General features: G+C 42.1%; 3 protein-coding genes across 17 annotated transcripts in view; 1 reads left to right on the top strand and 2 right to left on the bottom strand.

Annotated features, from left to right (window-relative positions):
* The window catches only part of LOC100120410 (ion transport peptide-like), a 30,184-nt gene extending 18,762 nt beyond the window's left edge, over positions 1-11,422 (top strand). For 2 of the 5 annotated variants that reach the window (XM_016988542.2, XM_001604006.5), the window contains exons 2-4: positions 5,174-5,643; positions 6,726-6,846; positions 7,822-11,422. In XM_016988542.2, coding sequence (XP_016844031.1) covers positions 5,174-5,643; positions 6,726-6,846 — 591 coding nt within the window. In that variant the 3' untranslated portion in view covers positions 7,822-11,422. Of the gene's footprint in view, positions 1-5,173; positions 5,644-6,725; positions 7,354-7,821 lie in introns of all 5 variants that reach the window. The other 3 variants (XM_032599150.1, XM_003427292.4, XR_004344866.1) reach the window with 2 other exon arrangements.
* Positions 1-12,772, bottom strand: part of LOC100678009 (peroxisomal leader peptide-processing protease) — a 59,904-nt gene extending 47,132 nt beyond the window's left edge. For 2 of the 4 annotated variants that reach the window (XR_004344864.1, XM_031929243.2), the window contains exon 1: positions 12,315-12,675. The gene's annotated coding sequence lies outside the window, so the exon portion shown is untranslated. Of the gene's footprint in view, positions 1-12,314 lie in introns of all 4 variants that reach the window. The other 2 variants (XR_004344865.1, XM_031929247.2) reach the window with 2 other exon arrangements.
* Positions 12,773-12,974: 202 nt separating this feature from the next.
* On the bottom strand, positions 12,975-19,855 carry LOC100120437 (transcription elongation factor SPT5). 8 transcript variants are annotated; one of them, XM_008212333.4, is made up of 11 exons: positions 19,228-19,606; positions 17,392-17,703; positions 17,238-17,308; positions 16,935-17,184; positions 16,616-16,848; positions 15,695-16,542; positions 15,014-15,606; positions 14,375-14,757; positions 13,894-14,295; positions 13,637-13,803; positions 12,975-13,530 (listed from the first exon to the last, which is right to left on the bottom strand). In XM_008212333.4, the coding sequence occupies exons 2-11, from the start codon at positions 17,685-17,687 to the stop codon at positions 13,294-13,296; spliced, it is 3,480 nt and encodes a 1,159-aa protein (XP_008210555.1). In that variant the 5' UTR covers positions 17,688-17,703; positions 19,228-19,606; the 3' UTR covers positions 12,975-13,293. The 8 variants fall into 8 exon arrangements, with proteins under 8 accessions (XP_008210555.1, XP_001604079.2, XP_008210554.1 ...); XM_001604029.6 differs by having other exon boundaries at positions 12,984-13,530; positions 17,398-17,700; positions 19,228-19,855; XM_008212332.4 differs by having other exon boundaries at positions 12,984-13,530; positions 17,392-17,700; positions 19,228-19,800.
* Positions 19,856-20,073: the final 218 nt, after the last annotated feature.

A 20,073-nucleotide genomic window follows, 5' to 3' on the forward strand; every position in this document is an offset into this window, starting at 1 on the left:
TCAGGTTGCTGTATCAAAACAAAAGACGCGAGACGAGGTTTCCGTCGAGAGCTACAATGTTGCGTCACGAGTCAAATTAATACGTTTCCTTGAAGTTTATCGCGCGCGCATATTATTATAATTCATTATCTTGCGCTCCAGGGATGAGTAGGTGCTGGCTTATCTCTGCGTGATAAAGAGCTCGTTAAACCATTTTATTCAACCTGCTATACACTTGTACGCAAAGCTCATTGAAAATTCCGCTTCTAAATTTTCCACTTTTGTCTCGTGCGTGCATTCCTGCATCGTAAATTCATCGAGTCTACATAATTCGTGATGGATGTCTGCGCAGCTTCGAGTGAGGCGTGCCAGAATAAAACGACATATAAACCCGCTGAATAACATTTTCTTATATAGTTAATTAAATGAGAATATAAGAAATTCATAAATATCCGCAAATAAACACACTGTACTGAAGAAGATCCTGATCAAACAAAAACAGTCCGATTTCAATGTACCGCTCAGAAAAAGATCAATCTTTCGTCATCCGAGAAAAGACCTCCAGCCTCCGTATAATTTCGGCTAATGAATAACCCCCGACAAGAAAGGTCACCGCTCTATCAGTTCGGCTCCGCGACGAGGCGCCATCAGGGACGCGCGTCACTCGGAAAGGGAAAAGAGTGATTAGTATATATAAGAGCTGATCAGGACAGAATCGCTTATAGCATTCGAGTGGATTCGTCGACGACGCTAGGAATAATGATGGGTATGCGTCGTGTCGCGATGTGCCTTATATAATGAGATAATTACCGTCGCCCATTGACGTCAGTCCCCATATTTACATTCGATCTCTCGTGCTTACCGCGAAATAAGCAGCGCCTAAAATCTCGAGTTGCTGCGCGCTGAACTGATGCGGGACACGCGAGTCCACCGCTGCGAGGGCAAGACCTACGATTGCGTTCAAGAGTTTGGGACGCGTTTGCTTCTGTGAGTGAGATTAATCGATCATCCACCCTTATAAAGCTCGACTGTCAAGCTGGGGGTCGAGGTTTTTCAAATCCCGTCGCCGTCAAAAAATTTGAATTTCCTTAATTCTCTATACTAAATCAATACATTAAGTAATAATAATATAAATGCATGAATAATAAATTAAATAATGAGTTAATAAATAATGAATCTAAAATAATAATAGTAAAAATAATTAAATTTTTGAAAATGTATCTTTTTTTAAAAGTTACTCGCAGCGAGATTATAAACATACATTTTTCATTATTTTTAGGTTAGACTTGTAGTATTAGTAGAAATATCATGTCACACTCAAGGATTTGAGTGACATGAATCACTCTTGAAGAAAGTTACTTTTCACTCTATTCCGACTGGCTCTGTTTTAGGTTCCCAAAAGAGTGATATTTGACTCTATTAGTGAGTGATTTTTCACTCTTGTACATTTAGAGAGATCGCATTCGCCGTCGGCTTCTCTTTGTCGAACGCATATTTATATACGCACAGTAGGCGACATTTTTTATTTTATTTGTGGCTGATTAAGCGAAGTCGCGATTTGCTAATACACTCTCTAAATCACTCTAAACCAGTGATAAATCACTCTAAGCTTTCCGCCAAAATTGAGTCACTCGGCTTCGAATAATTCCTAACTTTTGAAAAGAGTGATATTTTCACTCTTTGCCATGGGTAGGGTGATTTTAGATTTGCAGGTTATGGTTGAGGTTAGGTATTGCAATTACATTCGAGATGATAAAAAATGTTGGAGTCTAGAGCATCACACGCATCTAATGTTTCCTAAAAACACAAAGTATTTATTACTATTGTTAATGTCCTAACCTAACTTCTTTATATGTATGCACGTATACATGCACATTGCATAGGCATATACATATATGTCTGTACATACGAATCGTAAATATATATTTTCATCTCACCTCAGGCAAGTTTGATATCATTGTCGACATCCTATATTGTTAAAAATACTGCAACAAACACTTTTGCACATTTTCTAACGAAGCACGTGTTGACGAAGAGAGGGCTCCTTATCAAGTGACTTACTCTTTAAAGAGTGATCGAACAAAGACAATAGAAATCACTCTACAACGAGTAACCTATAGATAGGGACTTCATAGTTTTCACTCGAAGGCGAGTCATTCTATGAACTACTTTTTTTTAGAGTGAAAAAATCACTCGAACAGATTTAGAGAGTACCGTCTTTATCTCCGAAAATTCACGACAGATATAGAAAACTTGCTCTTCGCGACGTTCGTTGGCGTGATTTATTATTCCGTCGAGATGCGCGAAACCGGCTAAAATTAGAGCTGAGTATATAATAATTGTGTATGTATTCAATTTGATTATGCCTTTTCCTCTATATCGCTCGTTCCGAGAAGTTTGGAATTTAACGAGCCGCGATAGAATCATACGCGCGTTTCTTATTCGTACACGCGATAAGGAGGCCGATGCATTGCGTCTAAAAATAAGTACGAGAAATAAACGCTTTAAAAATAGAGAGCAAAACGCAGGAAACGCCGCGCGAATCACGGTCAATGCGAAAAAAGCCCGCTCGGCCAGAGGTCAGCCGCGATCGCGCAACAGGTGCACGCCACGCGTGGAATCTTCGGAATCGATTATACTCCTGCGTGTGGCCTCTATATATACGGAATAGATAACGCTCAATGGGATTCACGTTTTCGCGAGGTCGTCAATCATCGCGCGGCGGCGGCTGACCAAAATAGCTCTCTGCGGGGCCCGCCGGCTGTATTTTTTCTCGTTTACACGCATCACGAGAGAGTCGGGATTTTTCAGGCGCGCGCAATTGACCGGACCGTGGGAACGAGACTAAAAATAAGGCCGGGCCGCGCGTGATTCATGAAAAATTTCTCGCCCGAGAGATCGGTACGCACAGACACACATGTATGTGTGCGGTGACGCAAGCGTTATTATTTTGGGCCGAACTCTGTTTACGCTCACGTTTTGCACATATCGGCGTTTGTATCGTTTATCGCTCGACGAAAGTGCAGCGACGAAAAGCTCGCGGCCCGCCGGCTTCGGCGAAGGATTTACCGTCTCGGAATTTACCGTCATTAATTATGCACATTCGGTCGGAGCACTTCGGAGCAGTTTAAAAATACGGGCGAGCGTCGCATTTTCGGTCAAATTTGTCACACCTCAGGAATTCCTTCCTCGAAACTGTAGCGAACCCGCGCGGGCGGCTGTTACTGTTTGTGATTTCGGTCTCGGCACTTCTGGGTAAGAGTCTATTTGTCAGGTCGTTGGCGTATTGTGTGCGCGGTGTTCGGAAACGATTATGATCGTTTTCCTGTCATTGCTGCCTTTGCCGAGTGTCCCCGACCACGATGTGTTGGCAGAGTTTCCGAAAGGCGTATGGAACGAGCGATTCGGAGTCGATGAACGTCGATAAGACATTCGAGGAAAAGGCTCGTAGGAAGCATCTAGAGCCCTATTCGATGAATAATTTAACGGTCACGACTGTGACGTAACCTCATGCAGATTTATGCGATACCGATCTTTGCTATTCGTAGAGTTATGCTTGTCGTAACTGCACAACTCTGCGTCCCCAAATCCGGCGCTTGGGTCCCTTGCGCCGCAGCCCTTTTCTCTCTCTCTCTCTCTCTCTCTCTCTCTCTCTCTCTCGCTCTTTCAGTCCACGCGCGAAGGAGCAGTCGAGCAAGTCCTTCTCACGATTGAGTCATCCGCCGGTCGGGGAGGACCACCTGGCGAGACTCGCCGCCGCGGATATATCCTTCGGTATACTTCATTCCCCCGGGCTCTCTTTGTCCTCCGGCCTATTTATACACAGAGGCGGTGGTCAATAATCGTTGCGAGCGGCGTTAATTGCTCGTTACCGGTGCCGCTCTTGTACTCTGTATCGTGTTTTTTTCTCCTCTCTCTCGACCTCGCGTAGCCTCTACTAATTTTCGACGAAAGCCGCAGTGGGTTTGGTATAACAACATATACACAAACATGCGAGCTCGCAGACACGCGATAAAAATTATTGCATTTCCCTCACCTTTGCTCGCTGCGCTTATTAGCCTCGCCGGTCGACGAGGCTTTTTTTTCACCGAGATACCGATGCGTTCGCTGCTTTTTTCGCTCTTCTCTTCGATCGTCGCTGCCGATGTCGGCGCAATTAACTTGCTGCATTTCTCGGGCAGCTGCTTTCATCAGCCGCAGTCTATTTTAAAATGGATCGGCTATAATTACGTGGCGTATGCCTACTAACACAATTAAAAGCGTCGTCTCGCGTCCTCCTCTCGACGCTCTCGCGCTTCAGGGAAAAATTCATTTTTCAAATATTCTACTACTACTACTACTACTACTGCCTAAAACAATGCCTACTCGTTTTTACTGCATCGCATAAGTCTCGCGCCTAAAGCCCTTTTACCGTGAGTGCGAAGAAGAGGCTAAGTCTCGCGCGGCCATATTTAGTCGGCGCGGTGATTATAATTCGTCCGCGGCGCCTCGGCTCTCGCTCTCTTGATTTCGCCAATCAAAGGGTTGACCGGCTGCAGCCGCCGCGGAGGGGGAGGCGAGGAGGAAAAGGTACGAGCGCGAGTTTATTTCGCGCAGACTACGCGGGAGCGGGAGAGAGATAGAATCGGACCTTTTGGACGAATTTATCTCCGACGAGGGCGTCTCTCGCGAGGCTCCTCTTTGCACGCCTCGATCCACTATCTGCGGGAAAGTCCCAAGTTCGTTCGCCGCACGGGCGCAGATAAGAGAGGCCACCTCGCTCGCGCCGAGGAGATTCGCGGATCGCGCGCTCGAGCACTGTCGGAGAAAAGACCTCACCTGTCGCCGGCAACCGGTCCCCGCCGCTCTCTCGCTCTTTCTTTATGCGCTCTCCCGTGTCGCCCTTCCCTGTATAACAGACGCGCGCGCAGCTTTATGCTTTCATTGCGTCATGCCGAGCCAAATTGACATAGCTTTCCTTCGAATAGCGTCTCCTCTTTCGCCCTCACGTGCACGAAGGGAGAAAGAAAAACGTGTGGGAATCGCCGGGGGCCGATCCTCGGCTAAAAATGACGACGAGCTGCAGCGAGCGCGGCGCAACGCATACACGCAGAAGGTCCTGCGCTCAATCAAGTTGCTCGCACCGAGCGAAATCGTACGTTTGCATCCATTGCGATCGGCTTCTAACCTCCAACTCGCGTTGCTCTGCTTGCAGATGATGCAGCACCGACAAGAAAGGCACGGCTCCCGCAGCAGGAGGGCCCAGAGCACAAGCAATAGCCCAGTGCTGGGCTGCAGGTCGCAGTCGAGGCGAGCGACGAGCACGAGGAGGCCGTTACCGAGGCCGGCACAGCTCTGCAGCAACGTCCAGCACAGCAGCAGTCCAGCTTCTTCGTCCATCGCGTGGTCGCCTGCGCCCTCGTACAGCAGCAGCAGCACCAGCAGCAGCAGCAACTCGATGTCTCTGCTCTCGGTGCTGGCCTGGTCCATGACGCTGCTGCTCGTCTCCTCGTGCCTGGGCATCGCCGATGCCGGCACGCTCATGGGACACCCGTTCAGCAAGCGCTCCTTCATGGACATCCAGTGCAAGGGCGTCTACGACAAGGCTCTGTTCGCGAGGCTCGATCGCATCTGCGAGGACTGCTACAATCTCTTCCGCGAGCCCCAGCTGCACACGCTCTGCAGGTAATTTTCTCTTCTTTTCTTTTCTTTTCTTTTCTTTTCTTTTCTTTTCTTTTCTTTTCTTTTCTTTTGAAAGCAGTTGTCGTGCATCGGGAACCGACAGCCGATTAATCACTCTTTGCCGCTGCGTGTATACGGGTCAATCGATTCAGACTTTTTTACGTTGGACCTTATTGTGGAATCGGACGGTTTTTCTACAATGCTTCTCGAAATTCTCGTTCAAAGTAGCTCCGTACACAAATATTCAAGACGAGAAACGTATTCCCGCGAAAAATCCAGCCTAAAAGCTGCGCCTCCAATTACTCACGTCGCTCTCGATCGGACAAAAGTGGGGTGACGCGTATAAATTCATCGCCGACAAAAGGCCGCACTTACCGAGCTACACGTTTATTCTCTCGCTGCGATCTCGTTCTCGAATAAGAAAAAAGCCAGGCTCGTTTACTAAGTGCATACTCTGCGCTCGCGCGGCTAAAACAAAGCGGCGGGGCATTTTCAACGGATACGCGGAAGAGCTCTAACTCGCTCGCTCTATCGCTCGCCAAACTCGGCTGCCGCTGCTGTGCACGCGCATACACATCGAAACTGTGAGATTTCTCTTCTATTTATAGCAGCAAACTCTCCGTTGTGTGCAGCAGCGATGCGTGCGCCGCGAGAGAAAGAGAGAGAGAGAGAGAGAGGGGGGGGGAGGGGGGGGAGAAGCGAACGCACATCCGTTATTATATACCTGAGCGGCTTTACGAGAGTATAATTTACCTGTTTTTATCATCTCTTTCACGAGGGAGAGAGAGAGAGAGAGAGAGAAGGAGCGCTCGCGCCGATCTAAAATTATACGCGCGCGGGGCACTTTCGAAAGGATCCGCTATCCCGATGCCGCTCTTGTTTCGCGCGCGTATGTATATACCTACACGTTTTTCTTCTCTCCGAGATGGCTTACGCAAAATTTTTCATTCGATCGTAAACTTACGTCATCTCGCGCGCGGGAATATTTTTCCTCCTAAGCGGCCATGCGCAGAAATCGTATTATAGCTGCGCAAAAGGGGCTCAATATGTGAGCAGTGAAATTGAGGACGAATGACAATTTTCAGAAAGAACTGTTTCACCTCGGACTACTTTAAGGGCTGCCTAGACGTGCTGCTGCTGCAGGACGAAATGGAGTGGATCCAGACATCTATCAAGCAGCTCCACGGAGCCGATCCTGGGGTTTAGGTGCTTTTTTATTTTTCGTTTTTATTTCTCCTCATTCTTTTGAGTTACCTGCTCCTCTACGTTCGTTTTCTTAACCGACTCCTGCATCCTTTCGCGTTTTCCCGATCCGAGGTGAAGCTATGCTATAGAACATACTCGTTATTGTAGACTTTATTTATTTAACATATGGTGTTGGGTGAACATATGCTTCAGACCTTTGTAATATTTTTAGCTGCTAGATTAGAAAAGTGTCGAAACTCTTGTAAAATTGTCGTGGCAAAAGTTTTTTCGTAACGGTGTAGCTCCTCCTCGACGTAGACCAAACGTATGCGCCTACTTATACCCTACACATACATTACACACGCGCGCGCACTCCTTTCCAGTCCGCAACCTATGATAATTACTTCGCCTTTCCAATTTTTCGCTCAAATTCAGTTTTCCCCCTTATTTTCATTTTGCTCACTGTACAAGTATTCATTAGTGGCATCTAGTTACATCGAGCTCCTGGTGCATTACAAAAGACATTAGGTAATTCCGTATTTCTGAGTATAAGTATATGTAACCGATCGATATCGTGTCAACGGAGGTATATACTAAGAATTTTTGAAGGTATATATACGGAATTTCCTAAATATTTTTTACAAACATTTTTGTGCAATTTTTGGCATCTCCGGATACCGCAGCACATTTTTGGAGTGGCGACAGTGACTAACCATTTTTTCAGACTAAAAACCAGACCTCGAACAATAACATTTTTCCACACTATGTAACAATTTTCGCTCCGCAACACTTCGAGATACCTATTGTACACGAAACAAGCTTGTTGATCCTTGATGCGAATGTTTTTCAATTTTTCCTTTCGCAGAAAAGACACAAGTCGCCTGTGATTCAGAAGGAAAATTGCGTATCCAAAGGGTCGGCGAAGTTGCGGTCAGCACCTTCTTCGCCGAAATTCACGTTTCTAATATCCCTCGTCTTTTGTTTTGCTCCCAACAGGCATAACTGTTTCGGCACCGAATACTTTACGAGCTGCATCCAAGCGCTGCTGCTTGAGGACGAGAAAGAAAAGTTCCAAGATATAGCCGAGTACCTTGGCCGCAAGAAGTAAAGCCCTGGGAGACTGACAGAAGACAAAGTGTGGCGAGAGAAGTGGACGAGGGAGAGCAGAGAAGAGACGGAGAAGATAGGCAGAAAGAGAGTCACGAGTACTTTGTATATTTAAACGCAGAAGAGGAGTTGGGAGGAGCAAGGATATGAGGCAGGTGATGGGCTACGATGTAGAGGAACATCTTCGGCGCAGATTTGATGATCGTTTAGCCGCAAACTAGTCCTCCGTGAACGGAAGGATCGCGTCGCTTTTAACGAGTTGAGGCGTCACGATGATTTTTAGAATTTTTTCACGCAGACTTTTACGGTATTTCGTTTTTCTTCTTTACGCACTGATTTTACCTGCACGCGCGTGTTTTAAACATTCAATTTAAGCGCTCTTTCCGTTTACGAGGCTACTGGTCGACGCGTCAGAGCTTCAGCGTTTATCACGCGTCTCTCGTGCGCGAGTAGGGGATTATGAAAATTTCCCTTCGTAAACAGCTGTTTCGCGCACGAGGGACTGCGCAGCAGCTCGATCATTTCGCACACGGGAGAATTGATCTTTTGATCTTCGAGGAGAGATAGAGAGGCAGAATAGGGGAGACAAAGAGACGAGTAGTAGTCACATGCATCCCATAAATACAAATTCTAGTCGATGAAAAATATCCGCGCGCAAGCGCGCGCACGTGCCGTGCACATGTACACACAAGACAAGAGACACAGACAACACACGAGGTGCTCCGGTCTGCACAGCACGTCTATATTAATTTACTGATACGAATTATTGCTATTTTTATTATTATTACTATCAATGCTGCTATCATTATTGCTATTATAATTGTGTGCATTACGATTACGCACACACACACACATATATATATATATATTGTAATTACGTTCAACATTACTATTATTAATTCTTTTTTTAGTATAATTATGATCATCATTATAAATACTATTGCTATATCGTATTAATCGATGTGACGGCTCAGTATGGCGAATCGCGCGCCGACTGGATTTCGGGGCGTCGTTGTTTTCTTGATCAATTTTTATTATTATTGTTATTATTATTTGCGCCGAAGAGCCGCTTCCTTTCGTATTATCGGCCGCAGGTGAGACAAAAGTCGCACACCACGAAAGAAGAAAACCGGGTCGGCCAAATGCTTTGATGCTCTTTTTCGTCCGACGAAATTTCGAAAGAAGGCGCAGCTTCATTTCGCACACTTTTTCACCTTTTGTGTATGCGATTTTATTTTATTATAACGGTTTTTATTTATTGACATTTTTTGTATTTCTTTCATTTGAAATACGTAGCACGTTTTGCCTCTTTTTGCAAAAAAACAAAAACAAAAAAAAACGTCCGCACAAGTGTGAAATCGTGTCGAAAGAGAACAGACGCTCGTTATAATTGAAAAGAAACTTACGCCTCGACATATCGCGCGGACGCATTCGCCCGTATCCGGTATTTACGAGTATTTATTTATTTTTTCACGTCCCTGTAAATTTAGTCGACATAAACACACAGTGAGTATTATTGTAATTTACTCTACTATTGAGAGTATAGAAGCTAAATTGTCGGATTGTCAAATTTACGTCGAGATATCCCAAATTGCATTGTGTCGAAGGAGACAGAGAACATTATAATATGCGTACGCCGATGACAAGCTGTACAAGAGAAAACAGGCGAGAGATAAAGATGATTCTCATATAAGAGTGCAGAGCGTGAGAAAGAAAAAAAAGAGTGTGAGTGTGAGAGCGTGAGATTAACGAAGAGTATAACGGACCATTCCGAAATCAGTATTGAAAAGTTGTTTCCGCACGGGAAACGCCAGCCTTGCATTTTTTTGTGTAACTTTAAAACAACCCGGCGAACGATCCTCGTCTTAAGCAACTCGAAATGGGGACCTTATCGCTAGTTATTTATTTTATTCTTTTTTTTTTAGTAGTCTTTAATGAAAAATTATTCAACGCCTTTTGTATCGGCTTTTATGCGTTTAAGCTTAAGCGAGACGTCGTCGCGTTCGTTTCGAGAAGAGATGATTCCTTCCTGTCAGCGATTTATGTCTTCTTTTTGAGAAAACGTGCGCGACGCAGCTCTTTGTATTAGTGACAAATGACCGCGAGTACAAATAAATCAAAATGACAAAGTACTTTTTTTACGCTCCGTTTCTTCTCCTATGTAATTAATTTAATCGCAATAGCATAACGCAAATACAACACTACTTTTGTTATTTGTACTCCGAGAATCAACGAACTAATTTTTTCACCAGTATACAGCAAGCGGAATTTAATCGGTAGTAGAAGCTCCCCGTGAGCGTCAGCCTAAAGGAGACGCCCATTAACCACCTCCTCTTTTTTCCTTCGCGCGCGCGAGTCAAAAGAGTTTCGATAAAAAGCAGCATCAAACGATATTCCGTCTTATCCTTTTAATACGCATAAAATCAGTGACGCACGAATTTTGTATCCCTATATATGCCGTGTATAAACGTAAATACGCATAATTTACGTGAACAGGACGAGAAAAAAGTAAGAAAGAGGGAGAGAGATGTCAACGGCAGTCCGATAATGAAGTCTCGCAGCCGCGCGACCGACCTCTTAGTTTCGCGAGGCGTTTTATGTTTATTTCTCTCTGTATGTTAGTATTAAAAGTCCTCCTATGCATAATATACGAGGAAAAGAGAAATCCACTAAAATAAAAAAGATATTATGCCGACCGTCTAGAGTATTCTATATACGTACTATCGTATATATCTCACACGATTCCTGTTGCGGGGAGTCGGCAGTCTGTATTTTGTTTTTTTTATTATTAATATTACTATTATTAATAATATTATTAATATTGTTTGTATTTATTTATAACGCTGGGTATTGTGCAAGTGTGATGATATCTTTATTTTTTCACAACGGCCCGAATCTCAGCAAAAGCTCGTTCAGAGCTTGCGAGTGAGATGCAGCCCCAAAAGAGACAAAAAGAAACCGTGAAATGATGTGTGTACATAATGAATCTATGTGACAACCGATCCGATAGCATCAGGCCAATTCTCACACATTATATGTGGACTTCGCATTGTTCTTGCTGCTTTTTGCAACTTTTTGACGCACGAGCGCTCTTTTTTTCTCGCTTCTTATGCATTGTCAAACGTTTATTTTTCTTAGCGATGACGATTGAGATTCGAGCTGGGAGTGAAAAACAAAAAGAATTTGCCAACCGATTATATCGATGCATGCGAATGCGCGGCGCTGTCGAGAAGAGCTTGAGGAAATTTTGGTTTTAGAGTATATGCTTACAAGTTGTCGATAAAAAAATACAATTAACGATCCAACGAGAATGAGCAGAGAGAGAGGAAGATAGAGAAAAAAAGTTGTATCCTATTCGATTAAAGTAAATTTAATAAATTATAAACTATTTACATATATACACATTATGTATAACGCGTATCATATCGATCACACGGATATCTAAAAAATCTATTATTGTTTGCGTGAATAAACGAATGATTCAAGAATATATTTTGAATTGGTCATTTTCATGTCCCATGATCTCCTATATCCTCTCTCCCTATTAAATCTTTTTAGTATTATGAGCAAATAAGTTTAAAGATGAATCAGTAACAATAAAAGTATCAAAACATAACGAAATCGCAATCAACATTTGCATGTTGAATAAAAATGATGAAAATAGACGCAACACAATCGAAAATTGAAGATATTAGTTTAGCTCTTTAACAACACGTGGTTTTTATTTATAAAAACATAAGGCTGACGCATAAATTACGAAAGTTGACTGTTATTAGATCATCGACCATCGACACTACGTCAATAGCAATGTAGATAAAATCGACAAACACGTTACAAAACTTATATTGGTATCGAAAGGCGAACTAACAATAATGATAATGAGGTTTAGTGAACTTTGTAATGTTGCATTGTGTTAAAAATCTATCATTGATTTGCGAAATACTTCGTTTTATCTGACGAACGCTTGCATTACTTAATTACACGGGCTTTTATGTATGCGTTTTCGAAGAAAAATAAAGTAAAGTAAAATATAAGTAAGTATATATATATTGTATTCAGCTTCGTTAATTCTCTAGGTGCTGCCATTTCATTTTTAGCCAGTCTCTTAATTCTAGAGTTAGGTCGTAACTCGCGTCTAAGATCGAGTAGGGGTCGCAATTCATAAATTGAGGGTGAAATTAACCCCCCGCCGAAGGAGAATGAAAACATTTCTTGCCCATAACGGTAATATTACAATTGACCTAAATTTTACAGATTCAAAGCCAGTGATTCTATTCTGTGAGATGAGAAAATATCAGTACGATCTTTGATGATAAAGCTCTTTCTATATGTCCATACTGTATTCTAAATTTACTCTAAAAATAAACAACCACTCGACTCACCAGATGTCCGGTAATCCTTCCAAGTGTCCTCAAGATAATAACAAACAGATTGGTTCAATCATATGCAAAATTCGGTGCTTCTTTGCACAATCTGAACTTAAATCGCAAAAACTGAATATAGGCGAAAAAAAGGCGCGTCGAGTCCCGCGCATGCGCCGTAGATTTTCGCAAACTTCTACAATCTACCACCGACAACTCAGTCGATTACGGATACCTCCGGTATCCGTATATATATCACACACACACACACACACACACACACTATAGGTTTTATGTTTTTCTTGTCAAGGTTAGACTTTTATCACAAGATATTATGTTTCTGCCGCAGCGCGTTATTCAGATGTTTTTCCTTTCAAATGCCGGTATTGAAAGCACGGTGTGAGATCAGCGTCACGACGAGGACGAGGCTTTTTCGCGAGTATCCATTTTGTTATCATGCAGCGATGCAGGCGCTAATCATCGTTAAAACTAGTACATAAGATGATACGCAAACGTAGGTTACTGTGGCGCTATCTTCATGTAGAACCAAGAAGTCGGCTTGGTTTTAAATTTCCCGCGCTTATGGATGCAAAAGATCAAACTTTGATGATATATGTCAGTTAAATATAATTTCATCGATATATGCGGGTACCATTAGAAATAATGAATAAAGATTAAATGTCGTTTGTATAATTGGTTTGTTCTTTAATTTAAAAAAAATCAGACTATGTATGTACATAATTCTGAAGAACTTCCACGGATAAAAAAGACTTTTTGCCTATACGTCACAGCAAACGAATTTTCGTTCAGAATAAAATCTAACCGCGTCACATGTTGATTTAATCGGTTAAAATTCATATTTATAGTTAAAAGTTTTGATCAGTGTAGAAAACACTTTTTCAGAAAAAATCACTTGTAAAATTTACAATATCATTATCTTATTTACATTAATTAATAATATAGTCCTTTAACAGATCATTTATCAGCAATCGTCGATGATCTACGGAGACCTCATTTTGCACAAAAATCGCAGCTGCAACATCTTTACCTCTCCCGCGTTTGATTTGAACACTCCTTCTTGGTTATCAATTGATAAAAGAGTACCAACTGACTCTCGGTCCTCGCCGATAATGACTTTAACCCTATCGTTCTGTGACGGAACGACGGGTTCTAATTGATCACATAAAATATTTACTGATCTATCTTCGCGTGGCAGGAACACTGTGCACATTCCACCCTGAAAAGAAAATAGCATTAATTAATTTTTCAATATTTATGCACAAAATCAAAAGATTTGATTTCATTGAAAATGAATAGTCTTATTTTGTTAAGTGAAGGCTTACCGTAATAGTTGTAATGTAGCCTTGTTGTCCAGCTGCGTCTAGATTGGAATCTCTGACACGAACTTCAAGATCAGTTGTGTGCCATTCCTGACCAAAAACACCTGAACTATGACCAGCATCTATGGTAGAGCCAGGCGTTTGTGGATTGTATGGACTTCCAACTCCACCTAATAAAATGTATTCAGTTAGTTAAAATCATTTAAACACAATAAACTAGTTCAAATAATCTCGCTTTTTACCGCGTTCATTTTACTTACCGGGAGTCATAGGACTGTAACCCATGGGTGATGGGGAAGCAAAGGCTCCGTGGGGACTAGTGGTGTATCCGGTACCAGCGGGTGACGGAGTACTTCCATAAGCAGCGGGACTAGGACTTGCGGTAGCGCTGGCAACGGGGCTGGGACTGGGCTGATAAGGCCCAAAGCTTTGCTCGGAACCATACATAGTACCAGGCGTCTGTGGTGTGAAAGGACCGCCAGATGGGTAGCCGGGAGCGTAACCTGGAGAGCCCCCTTCTTCAATATTGTAGCCATCAAAGTCGCTTGTTCTAGCTGGGGTGTTGGTGACCGTTGGATCCCAGGCACCTGATTGTCCGGGTGTACGTGATCCTGCATCGTGCGATGGTGTCATAGAACCATAATGAGGCGTTCGCGAACCAGCTGTGACAGATACATTTTTTTTTAGATTTTGAATATACTTGTCTACAAATAATTTATCTATAAAGTCTCGATTACTTACTCTCATACATAGGCGTTTGCGATCCGTGCATAGGCGTCTTGCTGCCAGAATACATGGGCGTCTGACTTCCAGCGCCATAAGCAGGTGTTCTGCTGTAACTGCTAAATCCTCCATCCTTGGTTGGTACACCAACATTGGCAATGTGTGAACGATCGACAGAGATTGTTTGACAAGTAGAGTGAAGCTCGACTCGGGCTGTCGTCTCAGTTGCATCTTTTACTATTCCGACGTTGCCCTTATATGGGCCACTCGTGATCTTGATGGTCGTTCCTATAAGGTCACGATCACGACGCGCTCCACCTCGGCCTCGACCTCGACCTCCCCCTCCGCCGCCGCCACCACCTGGACCACCTGGACCACCACCACCTCGACCGGCTGGACTTCTGAGAATTAGAAAAATTTAGTTGCAAAACATAAGTATCAGTTTAATACTATTATTTTACTGAAATTCCTATTTAAAAAAAAAACAAATGTTTCAGATAAGATACAAAGATTTGCCATTCTTTAGAAAAAAATACGATTAATTGTGGTTATCTTCACAGTATATTGCAATTTTTTTCATAATGTTTTAAAGCATTATAAATTCCTAATCACTTGGCAGCAGTTTTGCATAAAATGTGATAAGATTGTTTTATTTACCCGCTAGGATGCATTGGTGAAGCAATTCTCGGTGACATAAAACCACTGATCATCGGAGCCATTGCTGAGGCTGCATTCGCTTTGTTGCCACCAGCGAGCTGTAAATGCCTAGTTTTGCATACAAATATACCGCCATTATCTATGAACATTCTAGAATGTAAGAAAGCAAAGCTCCTGTATAAATGCTTAATTTCGCCGCCTCTTCCAGAATGAGGACCATCAACGACTTTGACTATATCTTTCTTCTGTATAGTATTTTGCTGTGAATCTAACGCAACAGTATTTCTGTTTTCCCTTCTCTTGGTCAGCCCTTGAGGCCTCGCTTCCACAACTTTGCCGTGCATCGATAGCACGTGGAAGTTTTCGCGTTCGAGTCGCACAATCACACCAACAGTTTGTGGGTCCAGTTGGACAAGGTCACCCCACTGAAATTGACCAAGGCTGTCGACACCCGTGGCCATGTCTGAGCAGAGCTGTAGATCTCGAGGAAGGACCTCGAGCTCATGCATCGATAAGTCCGAAAAAAGAACTACGCGATTCTGCTCTACTCGGACAATAAGGCCTGTATCTCCTTCATATCTTCCTGCTACCACCTGTAAAAATACGAACAAATCAGAATAATTGATTTACAGTAAAGATAAAATCAATTTTATTTATTCAAAGCACAAATTTTATTTTTACCTTAACATGATCACCCATAGTGAAATATTTTCTCAACTCACTAGCTTGAAACTCTAATGCCTCTTTCAAATCCTCGTGTTTAGGCATAACCATGATCATATTTCCGTCGATGGACACAATTTTTCCTTGCAAGTTCAACAACTCGCCTTCACATACTTCCACATTGTCACCCGTGCTGAAGGTATGCGTTATTGCATCCTCTTTTCCGGCGGAAACTCCTGTAACAGGAGCACCACTCAACTCTAGGTCAACTCCTTCGGGTGCCTCTTCGAACTTTTCAAGTTCCGAAAGCGTAGGCTTTACACCCTCGGCTATAATAGCGCTAGTTGTGAAATTCTTGTACAAGAATCCTTTACGGCTGTACCTGTTTCCCTCGAAAATAAGGAAGTCACCATCGCTGGTAACTTCACCTCCGATGGCTCGGATAGCTTCTGGATCAAAAGGTTTCGCCGGAGGGCGTCTTTTCTTTTTACGCTTCATTGCCTCGGACTCGCTCTGCGCCGTTCTTAGAGCTCCTCGAGGTCGCGTATAATCGACTCTTGGAAGCAGTTTTAAATGGACCTGGTTTTGTGCTAGATCGACGTAGTCTACTTGTGCGATATCGTCCTTGTAGATACCTCGCTTTAGACGCACCCACTGTTTGGCTTTGAGACCTGTTTGTTCTTTGACGACACGCATCACGTCTGTCATCTCCTTGATCGGTACCATTTGCTGCTTCCAAACACCCATCCTCAGGTTTCCTACGTTTTCGATAGCGGCCTTGACGTGCGGTTGCTTGTAAGCTTCAATGTAGATGTAACCTTTCACACCTTCGGGTGCTACCACCGATTTTATTTGCAGTGGCTCGCCTATTTGTGAAATGATGATATTTGTAGTTTGCAAACAGAGCTTATTTTTGTAAAGAAAATAAAAAATACTTACTGGAAAATTGATACGTCAAGAATTTTCTCATCAACAGCAGGACCGTGGCTTTCTCTTCTCCAATGCGACATTTTACCATCCATAAGTTTGGATCTTTGACACCAGGAAGCAACGTTTGCTGAGTGATCTCGTCACTCATTTCTTCGCCTCCATCGCCGAATCTGTGAGCTGCAGCTGATTCGTTGGCATATTTATTTCTAAGATATTCTTCTATCTCGTCTTCTTTCTGTGAACTAGTCACGACAAAAAGGAAAAATGTAATCAAGTTTTAGTCAATTTTCGAATGATAAACTTACGCAGTTATGCGGTAACTACTTACTCCCACAGATTGGTGCCTCTTCTTCTTCCTTCAATTTCTCGGGCAGTCAATCCGATTTCATCAACTTCATTCCCAACAATTCCAATTTCCTGGGCACCTTCTTCCCATTCTTCATCATCCTCTGGCTCATCATCAACCTCAGCCTCCTGAATAATAAAATCAGAAACCTGACCTTTCCTCCTTTTTTTCTTTCTAGGTCTGTCATCATCATCTTCGTCTTCCTCTTCATCATATTCATCCAAATCCTCTCCTAAACAATAAAATCTCAACAGTCTTGCATTGTTTATATTGATTTATATTTACCTTCAGGCTCCTCCTCTGGCTCGGGTTCTTCATCTGAATTAGCTTCCTCTGCTTCATCATCCCTAGCAGATCTAAACATTATGAAATGCTTTATTACATACATTCTCTAAACTTATCTTTGCAATCAAACAAATAGTGAAAAATGTATACTAACTCTGACCTTGATCCTGAACGTGATCTTGACCTGGATCTAGACCTTGATCTGGACCCAGATCTAGACCTTGAACCAGACCTGAATCTGGATCGACTTCTGGATCTAGAGGCTACTGAACCACTCCTACTCCTAGATACACTGTGTGATCTAGATCTGGCAGGACTACCTGCGGCACTGCCAGCATCACTGGCATTTCCAGATCTAACCGAGTGATTCTCACTATCACTACCTTCATCTCTTCTTCCTCCTTGCTCACTCTCATTATCGGAGTAGTTGCTTCCTTCAGAGTCTGACATCTTGCTTGTTTTGCTGCTGATGAGTAAAATCTATTAGTAACATACAGCGATAAAATTTCAAAAGTCTAATAGTAATGGCAAAATTAAGAATATATATTTTAAATTGTTTAAAAAAAGAATTAAGTTATTAAATACATTCAGGTTATTCAGGTATAATGTAAAAAACATAAAACAATGTTTATATGTGACGGGTACAGCATCTCTTCAAAAAGAAAATTCAGCCAAAAGTCTACCGTCGTCTGTCGACGGTACTGGTGCCGTCAGACAGTGCCTTTCTTTAAATATGTAAAAGAAATACTTGTTATTAAATTCTAGGTAACTCTATTAAAGTAAATTTTGTTTCAAATTTCTACATTTATAGCAGAATTATATAGATTTTGATCTACCAGTTTAAAGGTACTCTTTGATGAAAAACAAAAAAAAAATGTGGTAACTGAAAAATGAAAACTCTGAATTTGGGTTTTTAAAATCAATATTACATATGTAAGTACATTGTTTTCTACATTATACCTGAATATAAAGTTACATTATTTTACTAAACAATTTCAAATATATGTGACAATAAAATATCTATAAACAAATAAGATTGTTAATCTTTGCAGGATTTCAAGTACTCTAACAATACTCTGAAAATTTACTTGGTGTAATTAAATTCATTATTTTTTGATAATTTAAAGTGGTTCAGACCCTTTGAGGGATAAAAACAAAAGAGACTGTCTCGGCGCACGTCAGTGCGTACCCGAAATAAAATTGCGATAAATATTTCGCGTACGCTACTCGCTACACCGAAAAATAATTTTCCGGAAAATGTTTCGCGTACACTACAAAGCTTTTCGGGTACGCTACAGAGCTATTGTATTAGGCGTACCTGAAGGACTTTGCGTGCGCTACAAAAAGAGCGTATACTTAGTAGCACAAGATCTGTAGAGGTTAGGTTTTATTATTTTGACTTGTGTGGACAGAGAGTGATTATTGCTTTAGCACAATGGTAGTTGTGCGGACACAATTTTTTATACATACACCGTGACTTATGTTTATTTATCTTCACTTAAGCAATTGTGTGATATTAGTTCGATTAGGTGTAATACAACTTCGAAGACCAAAATTCTAAATGAGCATTCACTACTTCAGACTTTCTTTATTACCGGGCAATGAAGAGCACTTTTGAATTGACTTAAAACATGCAGCTTCTCTACCAAGCTGTATGACACGTATACATTTTTTTATGTTTCACTGTATATCTGTACGTATTATAAAATTTAGTGATTTTTAAAACACGGTGTATGTATAAAAGTGTTTGCACAACTATCATTGTGCTAAAGCAATAATCACTCTGTCCCCACAAGTCAAATATATGTAGCGTACGCGAAAAGCTTTGTAGCTAAAAAACAAAATTAGTTTAAGAAAAATCAAACCTTAAAAGTAGAAAACTTCACTTCTCTACTTAACAAACTGGCAGAGCAATTTTCATTCAGAACCCAAGTTAAAGAGCACCAAAACTATACCGTCTCAAATAATAATAAAAAAGCGTATTTTTTACCTCTGATAGATGTAGAGAAAACCGTATAACCGGACTCCGATGCCACGAATTCAAGGAATGGCGGCTAACCGAACTCCTGCAGCGGTTAGATTCTCGTGACGTCAATCCAGATTTTGGGCCTATTGATCGGGTCCAAGTACACAAGTCTACCTTATACCTTGCAAAACTCGGATGGACACTTATGCGCCGACAGATATTTCGGATGGAAAGTAGTCTTTACGAGCTCAACCGGAATCATTTCTTTTCTCCGTCTAATAAGAAATCTGACGATCTCTCATACATGTCACCCAACGGCCGCCCCAAGCCAACCTTCCAACCAGGTTCCAACCACGACTAGCTTAGCATTAGCTGCCTGCTGCAGGCCTGCACAGCTGCACTTGCAGCGTCTGCAGCTTTCAACCAAAATATAAGCACCGAATAAACTGAACATACATAGGTAACTGCATGTGCCACGAGAATTGCTGCGGCGAAAAATAGTTCGAGTGGCCGCCGTCGTCATAAATGGTTTCTCTCTCCATATACTTATATGTCAGATTGACATGAGCGCCAGCCCTCCCCTCCAACGAGACGCACACAGCGAAATCCCTGTGACTACATTGGCGCTCTGCGCGCACCGAACGCCTCTGTAAAGTACTAGAACCAAGTGGCCAACCTCTAAATGCTTTTGAAAATTAAAATTTTTTGAAAATAGTATATTGAATATTTATGATGAAAATAGGTGAAAATAGATGAAAATATGAAATTCAAGTTTAAAATACAAAAAAATTGTCGAATAAGCTCCATATGCTTGTCGAATATTTTCTCTCAAATGTGGTTTAGTCCACCACCTTCGGAAAACTGTTGCTT

Source organism: Nasonia vitripennis, chromosome 4, assembly GCF_009193385.2.
Source record: "Nasonia vitripennis strain AsymCx chromosome 4, Nvit_psr_1.1, whole genome shotgun sequence".
Lineage (NCBI taxonomy): Eukaryota > Metazoa > Arthropoda > Insecta > Hymenoptera > Pteromalidae > Nasonia > Nasonia vitripennis.

What these genes read in the sequence shown, in the direction of transcription:
- LOC100120437 (XM_008212333.4), bottom strand. Translation starts at nt 17,687, where the DNA reads ATGTCAGACTCTGAAGGAAGCAACTACTCCGATAATGAGAGTGAGCAA. An exon ending in GCCAGAGGAGGAGCCTGAAG is followed by an intron (nt 17,185 to 17,237) that starts GTAAATATAAAT and finishes TTTATTGTTTAG; the next exon opens with GAGAGGATTTGGATGAATAT. An exon ending in TTACAGTCCTATGACTCCCG is followed by an intron (nt 13,804 to 13,893) that starts GTAAGTAAAATG and finishes ACATTTTATTAG; the next exon opens with GTGGAGTTGGAAGTCCATAC.